This window comes from Diospyros lotus, chromosome 12 (genome assembly GCF_014633365.1).
Source record: "Diospyros lotus cultivar Yz01 chromosome 12, ASM1463336v1, whole genome shotgun sequence".
Classification (NCBI taxonomy): Eukaryota; Viridiplantae; Streptophyta; class Magnoliopsida; order Ericales; family Ebenaceae; genus Diospyros; species Diospyros lotus.
The window spans coordinates 3,991,417-4,007,519 of record NC_068349.1 but is presented as its reverse complement, the minus strand read 5'-3'; the positions used below and the strand labels follow the sequence as shown (position 1 = coordinate 4,007,519).

At 32.1% G+C, this 16,103-nt stretch overlaps 3 protein-coding genes across 3 annotated transcripts in view; 2 read left to right on the top strand and 1 right to left on the bottom strand.

Moving 5' to 3' along the window:
• LOC127786488 (autophagy-related protein 9) overlaps positions 1-16,103 on the top strand; it is a gene marked incomplete in the record, with an annotated part of 1,007,132 nt that overhangs the window by 14,965 nt on the left and 976,064 nt on the right.
• LOC127786786 (uncharacterized) lies at positions 109-630 on the bottom strand. The gene is made up of 2 exons (XM_052314443.1): positions 357-630; positions 109-248 (listed from the first exon to the last, which is right to left on the bottom strand). The coding sequence occupies exons 1-2, from the start codon at positions 628-630 to the stop codon at positions 109-111; spliced, it is 414 nt and encodes a 137-aa protein (XP_052170403.1).
• On the top strand, positions 1,101-2,279 carry LOC127786574 (non-specific lipid transfer protein GPI-anchored 16-like). The gene is made up of 4 exons (XM_052314065.1): positions 1,101-1,515; positions 1,607-1,633; positions 1,721-1,780; positions 1,915-2,279. The coding sequence occupies exons 1-4, from the start codon at positions 1,176-1,178 to the stop codon at positions 2,133-2,135; spliced, it is 648 nt and encodes a 215-aa protein (XP_052170025.1). The 5' UTR covers positions 1,101-1,175; the 3' UTR covers positions 2,136-2,279.

Below are 16,103 nucleotides of genomic sequence, written 5' to 3'. Positions count from 1 at the left end.
TAATTACTAAATATATTTAAAATTATTTTCTTTTTATGTAAAAATATTAAATAAACATAAATTTACACTTTTATTTGAACTTGGGGCGAGGACAAATTAGTTTCCCAATTATATGTACAATTTCTTTCTTCTTTTTTCAACCTCTCTTTGAATACCTGCCGATGGAGTATCTGATACTGATGGCATAGTTGGATCAAATTGCCACTCCGCCGGAGTAATTGCTGAAGCCGTGGGCGCATTTGGAGCAGCTTTTTTATGACGGCATATATATTCAGAGTTGAAAGGAATATCAGTCCCCATGGATGGAGGTCTTCCAGTTTCATAACCATTCGCAGACAGCTAGAAGTTGAGCTTACCGTTGCACTGGCTATTGGCTAACCGGCGGAGTCTGCAAACCACAAGCGGTTGCGCCGTTGAGCAGTGAACAAAGGCAGCAAGGCTGTGACTGAACAACGCCGCTGAGCTGAGTGCAGCAAGATGACGATGGCGTCGACGAATTGCTGTGACGTACTTGAGGCATGGGGCCAAGCTCATGAGGGCCCTTGTGCAGCCTGATTGAGCTGCGGCAGTAATCCATAGCATGGCAGAAAGGGCCAGAACCAGTCCCAGTTCAGCCCCTTTGGAGGCCATTTTTACAAAGAAAACCTATTAATTGTTTGTGGGTTGGGAAAATCAGAAGTAATTTGGGTTCAGATAAGATGGTTTGGGTGGGAAGAGACGAGACTTGGCAGGTACCTTTGGCTTTGGTGGCCAACTCTCAAAACCACTGAGTTGTTATCACATTGGGCTCCATCTAATCTTAGATTAATCTTACTTATCACACAAGTTGTTTGTTAGGGTCAGATAAAATTCAATCAGGGATCAATTAAATGACAGTATATATCCTCGGATTGGACCATAACAGGCATGCCAAACGAACCTAACTTTGAATACCCTGCTCTTTCTTTCTTGCAAAATCAATAAAAAATAATTCCCTAATCCCTATTCATAAACGTTAGTTAAAGTAGTTGATCTCCAAAACCCACTTCAAATCTACCTGCATTTTCCCTCCAAAATCTCTAAACCCCTTCATCCTATATAAAGCATTTCATCCCCATATCCAAGCCCAGAGCTCCATCACTGCCCCAATATCCTTCCAGAATCAAGGCCACTTCCTTTTCTTTTTCTCACAACTCATGGAACCGTTCGAACCCTTTCGATCCCTTATCGCAGTAACCGCTTCAGTACTGGTAATTTTGTCGGTGGTTTGCGTTGAGGGGCAGATCAGTACCCCGTGCACAAGCTCGATAATCGGCAGCTTCACCCCCTGCATGAATTTCATCACAGGCAGTACCAGCAATGGCTCATCACCAACTTCTGATTGCTGCAACATATTTAAATCTCTCATGACTGACAGTATGGATTGCGCGTGCCTTGTCGTCACTGGGAATGTCCCCTTCCCGCTCCCCATTAACCGAACCCTCGCCCTCTCTCTCTCTCGGTCGTGCAATATCAGTCTTCCAGTTCAGTGCAAAGGTGAAGCTCTATGTGGTGTTGGAGAATTAATTTGAAAAATTTCCCATCTTTTTCCTGCTAATTTTTGTGCACTTTCATTGTACTGTCGCAGCATCTGGTGTTCCCTTACCAGCTCCAGGTACCATTGATCAAGTGAAACAACAAACCTACTGTTTCTTTGCACCTTAAAGAGTTTCTAAATCGAAAATGATACTAATTGGCGCAGGTCCTGTGCTGTTTGGGCCAACCATTTCACCTGCTGCTGATTCTCCTTCTAGTCCAAGAGGTAACGCGTGCTGGAACTTGCCCCCAGTAAACTTTGATTTATAAATAAATATCATTCATATGATCTATAACTATATGCCTGAGAAAACGTTACAGCTCTAACACACCCCATTTCTTCCCCTTTGTTTTGGTTAGTTTCCAAGGCGGTGGGGGCGGGGGCGGGCCCGGCGGCGGCAGTGGCACCCTCGCCACTTGGCACGACTGATTTACCAATAGCTCCGGCATCTCCGCCTGTAACAACGGAAGCTGCAGGGATTCGGCCGGTCAAGACTCCGGCATCGGCAGCTAATCCTCCCCGCATCCCCTCGCCATATATCCTGTCACTGATGTTCATGGGAATCCTGGGTTTGAGTTAGGTGCTGCACTGCTACTGATAAAAGCTGTCGTTCATGACTCCATTTCCTTAATAATCTCTATTTAGAGTGTTTTGTTCAATATTCTTGATAGTAAATGAGATTAATTACATATTGTTGTTTGTGCTATAAAGAAGCAAAGAAATGGGACGTATGAAATTAAATTAGGTTTTCTCAAAAGAGAAAAAATAAATAAAAAATATATATTACAAATCAAACCAGATCTAAAAAACCACTTCGACTCGCTTTCATAGAACTTGACCCAATTAGATCGAATTATTTTTAGAATTATCCCTAAAAAAATTGTGCTTCAAATAACTTAAAAAAAAAATGCTACTTGAAATTAAATGGTATGTATTATACAAAGGGAAGTTCTATTTACAACCATATTTTTTGCTCTTCATAACCTACTTTTAATATTCTTAAAATACCTTAAAATAAAAACTTATATTTACCCTTTGTTTAAATCTTTGACGCTCAACCACTCACCATTACTCCTCAAGTGCGTGCACCCACTTTTTCACTTACTATCGCCACAACCACTTTCCTTACCCATAACTGAACATCGCGCAACCACTATTATTCAATATTGAGTATTACTCAGCTACTATTATTAACACTGAACATTGCTTAGCCTAATTCTCCTCGCCATAACCAATTACTAGTTACTGTCAATGATGTCGATGAAAGATTATTATCTGCAAATGTTTACGCCGGAGTTTGACGAAGAAGATAATGATTCCGATAAGAAACAGCACAATTTATAACATCAATCACTAGTTCAATCACATAATTTACATATACAATAGATGAATTAAAAAATAAAATTAATTAAAAATAAAAAATACCGCTACCTTAAAGCCCCGAACCCCAAGGTTCGGGGGCTTGGGAATGCCCTGAACGCCAAGGTTTGGGCAATTTAGAGTTCCTTGAACCTCGGGGGTTTGGGGAGGCTTTCGAACCCCAAACCCCAGAATTCGGGGAGACTTTCGCACCTTGAGATTCGTGGACTTTAAAAGCACCCGAACCTATAAATTCGAGACAAATTAATTCTCCCGAATCCATGAATTCGAGCGAATTGTATTCTCCATTCTCCCGAACCCATGGGTTGGAGAGACTATATATATATAGTTATATAATATAATATACTATTATAGAATCATGGAATGTTATATTGTAATGTACTATTATAGAATGCTATAGAATTGCATTCTCCCGAACCCATGGGTTCGGGAGAATGTATATAGTTATATAATATATTATTATAACTATAATATATTATAACTATATAGAAACTATTATATATATTACATATTATAACTATATATATAATATATAGACGTGATTTTACATATAAATTATTCCAAATAAAGGAGTCTTATGATATGAGAATTGCAAATGGTCAAACCCAATCAAATGAAGTAATATTTTATGAGAATTACTTCATATTACATATATATATATATATATACCATACATATATATTATATACATATATTATGTTTCGCCCGAATTCATGGGTTCGGGAAAATTATATTTTTCTGAAATCATGAATTCAAGTACTTTTAAAGCCCTCGAACCTTCGAGTTCAGGTGCGATTATGAGTAAAACACTTGATTGTAAATAAAATTTTCCTAAATCTTTCTTGTTTGGCTTATGTGATTCTGACGAGAAAGCGAGATACTCTAACGAACAAGGCAGGTGAGGCAAGCGACTTTGGTGACGGCGAGATGGCAACGGTCTGAAGATGGTTTGATATGAGAAGTGGTGTGAAAAATGTTTGTTGCGCGTGTGGTGTCTTTTGAGATATGGGTGTTCGAATGATATATTTGGAATATAGATGGTTGCAAAAAGTAATCATTATGGTTGCAAATAGTAAAAATTAAAATTTTACTTACATTGATGCGAAGAGCAAAAATTATGGTTGCAAATATAATTTCCCTTATACAAATGTATAACATATTAATATACATGTATTAATCTAGAGTTATCCAAATTTGAATATTTTTTTTTTTATCAAAAACTCTCTCTATCTATTTTTATCCTAATTAAATGTGTTAAATGTGTAGCTTAAATCTAATTTTACCTTTTTGTGTGAATTATGCTCAAATTAAATGTCATGACCCAATCTTAGCATGCTCTTATTTCCTTAGAGATGATATGTCTAATTGATTTATAATCATATTTTATAATTTTCTTAAATTAGTAAAGTCTTGTGGATTATCAAAGTTGTACTATTTTCTTTTTATATCGTACGTGACAAAAGTGTTAGTTGCCTTATTTTACATCCGATTAAATGCCATGGAAGAAGACTGAATTAAAATAGAAATCAAAGTTTAATGGTTGTAATAAGAAAAATTGAAGTACAATTATTAATTTATTACAAAATACAAAAATTAAGAATTAACGATATAATTCATCCAATTAAATTCTTTAATAACTGGGCTATAATTAAAGTTTTTAAATTAGTAAAGTCTTGTAATTAAGTTGTCTAAATCGTATTAAATGCTTATTAAGAATTCTTTGGGTCTTGCTTTAACGAATATCGCACTGATTAAGATGCATTTAATGTATTTTATTTTTAATATTAAACATTTTTATTGATTAATAATAAATGTTTCACAATTTAAAATATTTTATCAATTAATAAAAATATTTAAATATTTAAAAGTGTCCCGTTAAGAATTTTAATATAGTTATTTAAGGAAGCAAATACCTAATCAGAACACATGAATCTTCTTGTGTTGATTTAATATGGTAATACTCATCAATAATTCGACTAAAGAAAAAACTCAAATGACTATAGGTGCTGATATTTCTTTAATCGTCTTTTAATTATATATTTTATTTTTAATATTGCATAATAAATTAAATTTGAATAATCGATATCAAAATAACATGTATTCATTATAAGGCACTAAAGCAACATTTATTTATTATCGAGCATCAAAGTAACATTTATTCATTATGGACAAGCACATTCGCCTGATGGCTTATCATAGCACGTATAAAAGCAGGTGCAATTTTTTCGAGCCTTAGACGGGTCGGGGTCAGGTGGGACTACGAGCATGAGGTGGTTCCCATAAACCAAACACGCCCTCTTGCACTCATATTCATCGAGTACAGGATCATTGAGTATAGGATCTTTGAGTGTCGGAAAACTGTCAGAACATAGGTGTCCTGGCTGGGCTCGAACAAGCACCGCTATAAACAATCAAACACAAACACCACATCACCAAAGACACCAACGTAGTGTTTTCCAACAAGTTTTGGCATGTTTTTTGTTGGAATCAGATGTAAAATTATTTAAATATCCTCCATTATGTATACGTGTATGTATATATAACGAAGGACATTTAATCGATTTTTATTCCATTCTAACGAAAGACATATACAAATACGTCAAGAAAAACAAGATCCCCTTAAAATTAGATAAAGAGGTACCTCCTTGGATTGCAAAAACAATGAGAAGAAGGCACGAGAAGGAACACCAGTTGGCCATAGCCCATAAGTGAAGGTCAAACTGTGTAGATTATGTCAAATTATAGCCCATTTATATAGTAGATTTTTGGGAGCATTTAATGGTCTTGTTGCTTGCAATACTTGCTAGAAATTAATTAATCAATTAAAAACATCATAAATGATTTATTCGCATTAAGGTAATTAACGTATAAGTCATCGCAACATATATTCTTTCTACTATTACCATATATATGCCTAAGCACACAAATATAAACGCGTGTGAATTCTTACTAATTAAGTTCCTTAAAATGATATGTCTTATAAAAATTGGTTTATAATAAATTTTACAATTTCCTTAAATTAGTAATGTCTAGTGAATTGTCAATATCATAGTCAAGAATGCTCATTAAATTATTTTCTTACATGATACATAGTATGTAGAAATAATTCTTTTTATATAGTCAAATTAGGGAAGAATTTTGTTTGAATCCATGAGATCGACATTTTAATTTATGTTACCCTATTCATGTGCCGAATCGATATCTAATTTTTGTAGATATTAATTTTGGTTGCTTTTGTGCATTGTTGTGTTATATAATTATAGATGTGAAATAATATTATGACTAAATATTTAAATAAGATTCTCGTAAACAAATCAAATTAATAAGATTTTATTAAATAAATATTCAACAATTTCGTAAAGTGTCACATTCAACCTAATAGATAAATATATATAAATTGAATTAATTAATGCTTAAGCATATGAAATTAAATCAATAAATCCTCTAACAAGTCACGTAATCGAATTCATTCATTATTGGGTAATAGTGTGGCCTCTTCGATGAGTATAACTACAACCAATCAAAAATAGACACGACATCACTAAATAAGTAATTGGTGAAATAAACGTATGTATACAAGCAAGTCTCTGTTACCTGTTTGAATTATAAGAATAACGCGAAGGTGGCAAGAGAAGGAATATGCGTTGGAGTGGCCATAGGTTAAGGTCAAAACATAGATTATGCGAGAGGTAGGTAAGAGTTCTAACTTATTTATAGAGTAGAGTTTTGGGGCATTTAATGGTCTTATTTGGCTATATTTGCTATAAAATTATTTAATTATGTAAATATAATAAATGATTAAATTCGTAAAAAGATAATTAACATATAAATCATCAACAATTGCGGAATTAAGATGCGTCTAATTTTATCCCCTTTTTTTGTCCAACGAAAGCAAGGAGAAAACAAATTAATGTTTTTTTGAATGAGAAAGCAATTGAAAATTTTTAAAACTTTTGAAGTCTAAGTATAATTTCAAAAGATGGTTTAGTATAAAATTAATCGTTGCATACATATAAATGAGAAACTTTGTAGCCTTGTGATTATGCTTGGGCAAAGAAGCTGGCAGGGTGCATAATCAAACATTGGGAGGAAAATAGTAGAATTTTTTTTTAGCGAAAAGAGCTAGAACTAGTATATAATTAATTTGTGCATATGAGAGAGTAAGGAGACTTGTAGATTAGACGGTTATGCACACACAAGAAAAGAAGAATGTATTAGGTTCAAAATTTGGGGAGGCAACACTTGTGATACAATAAATGAACATGAAAAAATGAGGTCTTGGTCGCATGCTAGCCAGCGCCCAAAATAAATTCTCAAGTGTCTACTCTCTCAAGTCTCAAACCCAAGACCTACCCCTTGGGTGCACTTAACCGTTTGATCTATAAGTCTCTTTATTATTATATATGCATCAATTAATTATATATTAATTACAAATCCTGAAAATAAATTCTAACATTTTTCTCTCAAAATTCAATCCTGCAACCTGCTAGCTCCCTAACATGTGCGAAACATCCAAGCTACAAGACTCCTCATTTACATATATACAACGATTACTTTTATACTAAACCATCTTCTAAAATTATATTTAAACCTCAAAATTCTCAAAAACTTCCAATCATTTTTCCAATTAAAAATACAATAAATTTAATGTTCTCCATTAAACTCCTTAAAGCCACAAATTTTCAATAAATCATAAGTAAATCATTTCAATTACAGAAATAAATTATTATTTTTATTTTTTTAAAATATTGAGATATTACAATATCCCATCTTTATAAATTTCGTTCTCAAAATTTTTAAACAATCATTTATATCACAAATAAACTTCCAGAATTAACCACAATTCTCAAATAAGTAACGAAATTTTTTCTACATTCTTTCTTCAATTTCCCAGGTCACTTCTTATTCCAAGTGCTGGCTCCATTGTACCTTCACCATGGGAATGAACTTATGCCTTAATTGACGGTATTGGCGATCCAATATTTGCATCTTAAGCTTTTGTAGCTCAATTGGAGTCATTCTATAGGGAGGAATTGATATAAGGTAGGACTGTGCTTTTGGCAAACTTAATCTCCTTATTAGGAGGCAAACTCGGTAGATTCTCTGAAAACACATTTGGATATTCCTTTAACTACCTCGAAATTTTTTACCCTTTTATACTGATTTTCACTAGCAGTAACTTGCACTGCATATCGAAAGGCTCTATTGCCCAAACACCTTTGAGCTCCTATTATTGATATGATCTTTAGAGCCTATCCCACGTGTGCACCTTTAAATTTTACAACTTGCCCATTAGGTCCAACTAACCTAATTATTCATTTTCCAAAATCTAATTGTGCTTGATACTGGAACAAGAAATTCAAACCCAAAATCACACTAAAATCCTATATCTCTATTGAATTCAAGTCCATAAAGGACATAATTTCTCTTAATGTGACTTAACATCCTGACACATCGTTTATTTCTCTTTCAAATATATATAAACGATTCACATAACAAATATCCATCAATCATGTCCGGATTGTTTCAACACAAAACTCTCACTTTGTTTTATCTTTATACACATTATGCATACTTTATTCATATAACCACACAAATAACAACCCTCACAATCACACCACTAACTAGAGCATGTAAGTATTTACATCGCCTATAGTACCCCGAACTAGTACCACCTAACATTCCTAGTCTAGTGCAAATGCTCTTTTAACAAAGTGGTTCTCTTCACATTCCTCCTCAGCTATGGAAGTGGCCTCATCATTAAGATAATCAAGGTCTTCGTTACCCCCAACACTAGCAACGGGTCCGACTAGCTTCCCACTGGGCGATCTGGTCCCCACACAACCGTCTCAAATGAGAGCCCTACAAGAAAAACTCCAATCCTCGTTAGGTCATTGATAACGCCCAGCATGGCTCTCGCAGCTTAGTCTATTGTTCCATAGCCCGAATAAAATTCTTGTAGTGGTACCAAAGACTCATGTCTTTCATCATAACCACTCATTCATATGCTTCCTCATAAATAAGACATGTTTTTCTAGGAAGACCCCACATATAATTAACTATACTTACCCAGAACATTTAGTCTTCACGACAAATATAACTTATAGCATTTCCATCCTCAGCTTTCTCCTATTTTAAAGGCCAACTCATATTCAACATCTATATCAATAGGGATAATATTCGGGACTATCAAATTGGAACCAATTTCTCATAACTACTGGGGTTGTATAACAATCTGCATACAAAACTGAAGTCAAGTCAGTAACCAAAATCAATTTTTCTTTCAAAGGTCAAATCTAGGAAACACAAGTCCCGCTACTTGTTTATTCCAAGAAACAAATTTCCTAAGCAAACTCATATCACAACACATGCCTATACCAAAGAACAACCCAATCATGGTTACGAGCTACCCTCACCCATGTATGCAATCACAATTCACCATTATCTCTCACAGCTCTTGAATTTCTAGGCCCACTCAACACACTATACATTAGTCATAACTTTTGGCACCTAGGTCTCCCTATGCAACCTCATCCTCAACTAAATTATAGTATCCTCAACCAAGCCCTAGCATCAACCAAGCTCCAATATCCATAACTAAGCTCTGATACCACCTTATAATGCCTATAGTCCCACCTCCAAGGTGTCATCGTAACCCACAGTTACAATCACGACTACTAGTCGAATTTGAAGGTCGGTTATGCCTCTATAGGTTAAGGCGCCCTAGGTGGAATCTAGGTTTCATCGCCTTTACTCACCGAGAACTCAAGTCCCAAGAGAAAATTGACTGCACTCCCACCCTGCAATTAAAACACAAAACAAAACACAATAAAAATTTTATATTTTTTTTCTTTGTTTAGGTGAGAGGTTTATACTCGTCAGTGTACGAGTACAGTTGTAGTCCAAATTTAAATTTATATTTTCTGAATGAGTCCAGGTCGTCCACTGAGAGATTTATTTATGGCAAAATAAAAAGAATGTCACACAAGCACACACGCATTTGGATAAATTGGCAACAAGGTTTTTTATGTTTTTTTAAACAACAGATTCTAGGAAATAAATTAAGGCAGTAATTGAAATAAATACTTTAAGTGAGAATATAAAATTGGATAGTACTTGAGTTAAGACAATTTCAGTGCCAACCCGTTGATTAGATTTAGCTACTCATTTCCATTTAAAAGTTAATTGACATGAATTTAAACGACGTAATTTAAATAACAGAATTTAAATGACAAGAAATTTTAAAGGCATAAATTAACCGGCCATTTAGGCGGTGGATAATTAAATAACAAGAATTAAAATTGCAGAAATTTAAAGGCATAAACTAACCGTCCATTTAGGCGGTGAATAATTAAATGACAAGAATTAAAATTGCAGAAATTTAAAGGCACAAATTAACCGGCCATTTAGGCGGTGAATAATAAAGTAATAATAAATGTCATAAGAATTTAAAAGAAAAAAGGAAAGAAGTAAGATCACAAGAGAGAATACTAAAGAAAATGGGAAAGAACAAGAACAATTCTCAAAGAGAGAATTATAAGGAAACAACTAAACTTTGATTCAAGAATAATAATCACACTTACAAATGCAATCAAGTGATCTATTTATAGGCCACAAGATGCAATGCAAACCACACAATTTCAATTATTCAACTAGACATAATTATATCTAATGGGCACTCACACACTTAAAGTTAAATGGATTTTAGCTATAATACACACCTAATATTAAATGGATTTTAGCTAAAATACATACCTAATAAAGCATTCATAAAGTTAAATGGATTTTAGCTATAATATCCACCTAATAGTTAAATGGATTTTAGCTAAAAAACACACCTAATAAAGCTCTCACATAAAAAATAAAAATAGATTTCTATAAATTGGTTTTTAATCTTCATTAGGATTAAAAATAATCCTTGGGCCTTCTCCAAATAATATCTTCCATGGGTTGCTCAAATTGGGCCTTAATTCTTCATGGGCTTGAATTCTTCATGGACTTTAATTTTTCATGGGCTTGATTTCTTTATGGACTTGAATTCTTCATGGGCTTGATTTTTCCATGGGTTTGATTTCTTCATGGACTTGAATTCTTCATGGACTTTAAGTCTTCATGGGCTTGAATTCTTCATGCCTAAAAAAAAATAAAAATAATTTAATGTTATTAATAAATTATATATTATATATATGTATTACACATGGCACATATATATATATTATATTATATTATATATATATTACATGCATGCATATAATGATGTATATGTATTATATATAATTTTATATATTATTATTATTATTATTAAATTTTACTTTAAAATTTCATTTCATTCATTTTCAATTTAAACTTGCATATAACCATAAAATATATATTAATATCTAATTTAAACTATTTTTAAGATCAAAAGAATGGTATAATTATAACAAAATTTTTATAAAATTAACCACTAATCAAAAATAGGCATTAGAGGGCACTCAAAACTTAGTTAGGTGACACGCTTGGAATCTTAGAGCTGTTATAGAGACATGATGATATCATGGGAGCAAATTTACATAAAATTCATTATTTTTCAACAAATAGTCAAAATCCCAATTTGACCACAAGATTCGTTTGTTCCACACACATACCTATTACAACCCATAAATATATCCGTATAACTCATGTCCCAAATGACAAAATTGGAAAATATACGAAACCTTAACCACTGGCAACTAGACTGCTCGGGATAAGATATCATCTTGGCTTAATACAACCCTTCATTTGTGTGCAACAGTGATGTATCCACCACTATCGTTTTTCCCTTGCTAGGTCTCGAGCTATCTGTAAGGTTAGCTATAGGGGGTGAGTCATAAGTCTCTACAAAGACAATATATAAAATAACAAATCATAGTTTATAACAAATATAGAAAAACATTGAATGAATCATGCATGCAAGTCCATCCATATCATCCATCTTGGACTTTTGGTGACCCTATATGATTTTTCCTAAGACCCTAACACGGGTTCTGTTCGATAAAAAATTTATAGACTCATGCCTAGGCACTCCCATGTCATCATATGCAAGTCATGATCATTGAACACCAAGATCAAGCGTTTACCACCATGCTAAAAGCTTAAGCTATTAGCAGATACGCGACTTTATTTTTTTAAAACCTCCTAGCCTAGAACCCCATACTAAGTGACGGGTGGACATGAGGGGCTACATCCTTTGGGTGCCATCGGGTTGGGATGTTAAGCCTCTTTGACAGAAGGCCTACGAGCGCACGGAAGGAATGTCGAGGCCCCATAACCCTAACAATCCCCCTCTCAAAATTGCTTATGAGATGGCTCAAACCCGTGGCCTTACTCTAATACCAGTTGAACCCCTATGATTAAACGCTTACCACCATGCCAAAAACTTAAACTGTTAACAAAGGCATGACTTTATTTCCTTAAAGCCTCCTAGCCCAAAACCCCACACTAAGCAACAGACAGACATGAGGGGCTACATCCTTTTATTACTAACGAGTTGAAATGTTAAACCCCTTTGACGGAAGACATGTGAGCACATAGAATGAATGTTGAGGCCTCATAACCCCAACAATGACAATATAATTTGCACATAAAACATATAAACCCTTATAAAAATAATGTCTACTGCCTTCCTTGTAAGATTTCTCCAATTCATTAAAAGCACCAATGTCACGTTTTAAAATTCATCTAACAAGAATTAAACATAATAAGACAAAAGAAAATATTATTAAAATCAACTTCCATCTAATTTCAGATATTTTGTACTTATCTTGTTGTTTAAACTCACAGTGCCTATTCCTTCCAATCTCTCTCAATCTGTTTCTCTTACACCCCCTCTCTATATTTATAAGGGATTGATTTACGAGTGGTATAATTCTAATCTAATTCCTCCCAAGGTTTCATTATTGCCCACTAGTCTTCTTTTAATTAATCTACCCATTTAGTCCTTTTGATGCCCACTTAGCCTTCTTTTAGTTAATTATTCTGCCCTAGTCCTCTTTTTTGCCCACCTAGCCTTCTTTATCCACTTAATTTGCCCGTATATTCCCATTTTTGTTGAAATTCCTCCACCAAACTCTAATGGCAGACAATTGCATGATCGTACCCCACAAGGCTGCAAGTCGCGCCCCGCGAGCCTTGCTCGAACATGCCTCGCCCAAAATAAATTCCCAAATGTTTCATCCTTGAGTCTAGAATCCAAGACCTCATTTTCGGGCAAGTGTGACTGCCTGATCTACAAGTATCCTCACTATTATATATGCATCAATTAAATACATACTAATTCTAGCTTCTTTCGCTGGAAATAATTTCCAACATTTTCCTCGCAAAGCTTGATCCCTCAATCTATAGGCTCCCTCACGCGCGTGTAACCACCAAGTTACAAGGCTCCTCATTTACATGTATGCAACGACTAATTTTATACTAAACCATCTTTCAAAATTATATTTAAAACCCAAATTTTTTAAAAACTTACAATCGTTTTCTCATTCAAAAATACAATAAATTTAATATCTTCCATTAAATTCCTCAAAGTCACAAATAAATAATAAAGTTGGGTATTACATAATAAGGCAATGAATTAAATTAATAAATAAATAAATAATAAATTTTATTTATTTAATTAATAATATTGGATGTTTTCAAAATATATATATATATATATATATATTGCAAAACAAACTCGGTCTAGAAAGCCAGTTCGGCCCGTTTTCATAGGATTTGACTTAATTTGATGGAATTATTTTCATGATTATTCTTAAAAAGATTATGCTCTAAATATATTCAACAAAAATGCTACTTGGAACTATATGGCATGTATTATACAAATGTATAACATATTAATACACATGAATCACTCTAGAGTGTCTAAATTTGATTCTTTTTTTTGTTTGGTCAAAAACTCTCTCTATCTGTTTTTATCCTAAATGTGTTAAATGCTTAGACTGTGTTCTCTTTACTTTTCAATTTTCAATTTTGAGTTTTGAATTCATTTTCAGTTTTCTGTTTTGATAGTCTGCTTTTAGAAAATTGAAAACACGTTCTCTTTATCATTTTGAAAAACTATTTCTTAAAACAGAAAATTAGAAAACGTGTTATCTTTAAATTTTGAAAATAAGTTTTTAATTATATTTTATTCAATAAATTTGATTATTTAATAAATTAAAAATATTTAATGTTAATATATTATTAAAAAAATATATATATTTTAAAGTTAATAAATTTTATAATATTTTTTTTCATTACAATAATAAAATATGAATAAATAAATAAATAAATGTGTTTTGAGTTTTAAGTTTGCTTTGGTTGAAAACACTCAAAACAACTTTTGTTGTTTTGAGTTTTCTTTACAATTTTTTTTTTGTTTTAAAAAATGTATTTTTAAAAACAGTAAAGAGAACACATTTTCATTATTTTAAAAAATTAAAAACTAAAAATGACTTGAAAACAGTAAAGAGAACGCAGTCTTAGCTTATGTTGAATTTAATTTTACCCTTTTGTGTGCATTATGTTCAAATTAAATGTCATGACCCAACCTTAGGATTCTCTAATTTTCTCAAGATGATATGTCTTATAGTAATTGATTTATAATCATATTTTTTGTATAATTATGGATTTTTTATTATTTTTATTATACTCTTGACTTATATCTTTGAATTAATTTAATTCTTGTACTTTGACATAAATAGAGTGTGACATATACTTAAATTGAGTTGAAAATGTAGGTTTAAAGGTTTAATCAAAATAACGAAAAATTTAAATAGCCACATGAAAAAAAGAGGTCAAAATTCAAGACTTAAATTGACTTAAAAATTAGATTTAAATGTGTAATCGAAATAATAAAAAATTGATTGAATATATTATATAAATCAAAAAATAATTTAATGTTAAAATCAACACACACCCTATAACTAAGTGATGTTAAAATTTATATTAATATATACTATATTAGTTTCCATTAAATTAAAAGAGAGACTGAATTATGATAAAAATTAAATTTTAGTGGTTGAGATTAGAAAAATTTAAGTATAATTAATAATTTATTACAAAATACAAAATTTAAGAATTAACTATATAATTTATCCACTTAAATTCTTTAAAATGATATGCCTTTCAATAATTGGGTTATAATTAAATTATTATATATATATATGTATACACCTAAATTAGTAAAGCCTCGTGAGTTGTCTAAACCATATTAAATACTTATTAAGATACATTTAATATGTTTTATTTTTTATATTAAATATTTTATTAATTAATAATAAATATTTTTTATTTTAAAATATTCTATCAATCAATAAAAATATTTAAATATCTAAAATAAAATATATTAAATGCACTTTGACGAACCTAATATAACAAAACTCAAATCCTTAATCATTTGAAGTTAGTTTTATTTTTTTTTAAATGAGTTATCACTAATTTAAATTTTAGGTTAAAAAAATAAATTGACTAAATTATCAAATCTAGTTCAAGGTCTAGTTCATCTCAACATTTAATTAATTATATGGTCCCAAAAGATGTAAAAAAAAACCCTATAAATTAGTAGATCGTTTAACAAGATAACTCATTAAAAAAAAAAAATTGTAAAATTAGGTTTCTCTCCCATTCAATATTTTCCAATAAATATTTATCCCATTAAGAACTTTAATACAGCTATTAAAAAAAAATACTTAATCAGAACACACGTAAATCTTTTTATATTAATTTAATCTGTTAGTACTCACTAATAATTCGGCTAAAGAAAAAAAATTCAATGATGTCAGATGTTGATATTTTTTTAATGGTCTTTTAATTATATGTTTTATTTTAAATATTACGTAATAAATAAAATTTGAATAAGTGAGATCAAAGCAATGTGTATTTATTATCGGGTACTAAAGCAACATTTATTCATTGTGGGCAACATATAGAAGCAGGTGCAATTCTTTTGGACCTTAGATGGGTCGGGGTTGGGTGGGACTGTGAGCCTAAGGTGCTCCCCATCTATGAAGCACGGAAACGGTTTGGAGGCGCCGTTTCAACGTTTCCAAACTGTTTCCTATTTCGGAAACGGGAAAAACGGCCCGAAACGTTTTTCGGGCCGTTTGTGTAATTTTTAAAAAATTTGAGCCGCTTCAGAATTTTGAAAACTTGGCTGAAAACGCATCTCCAA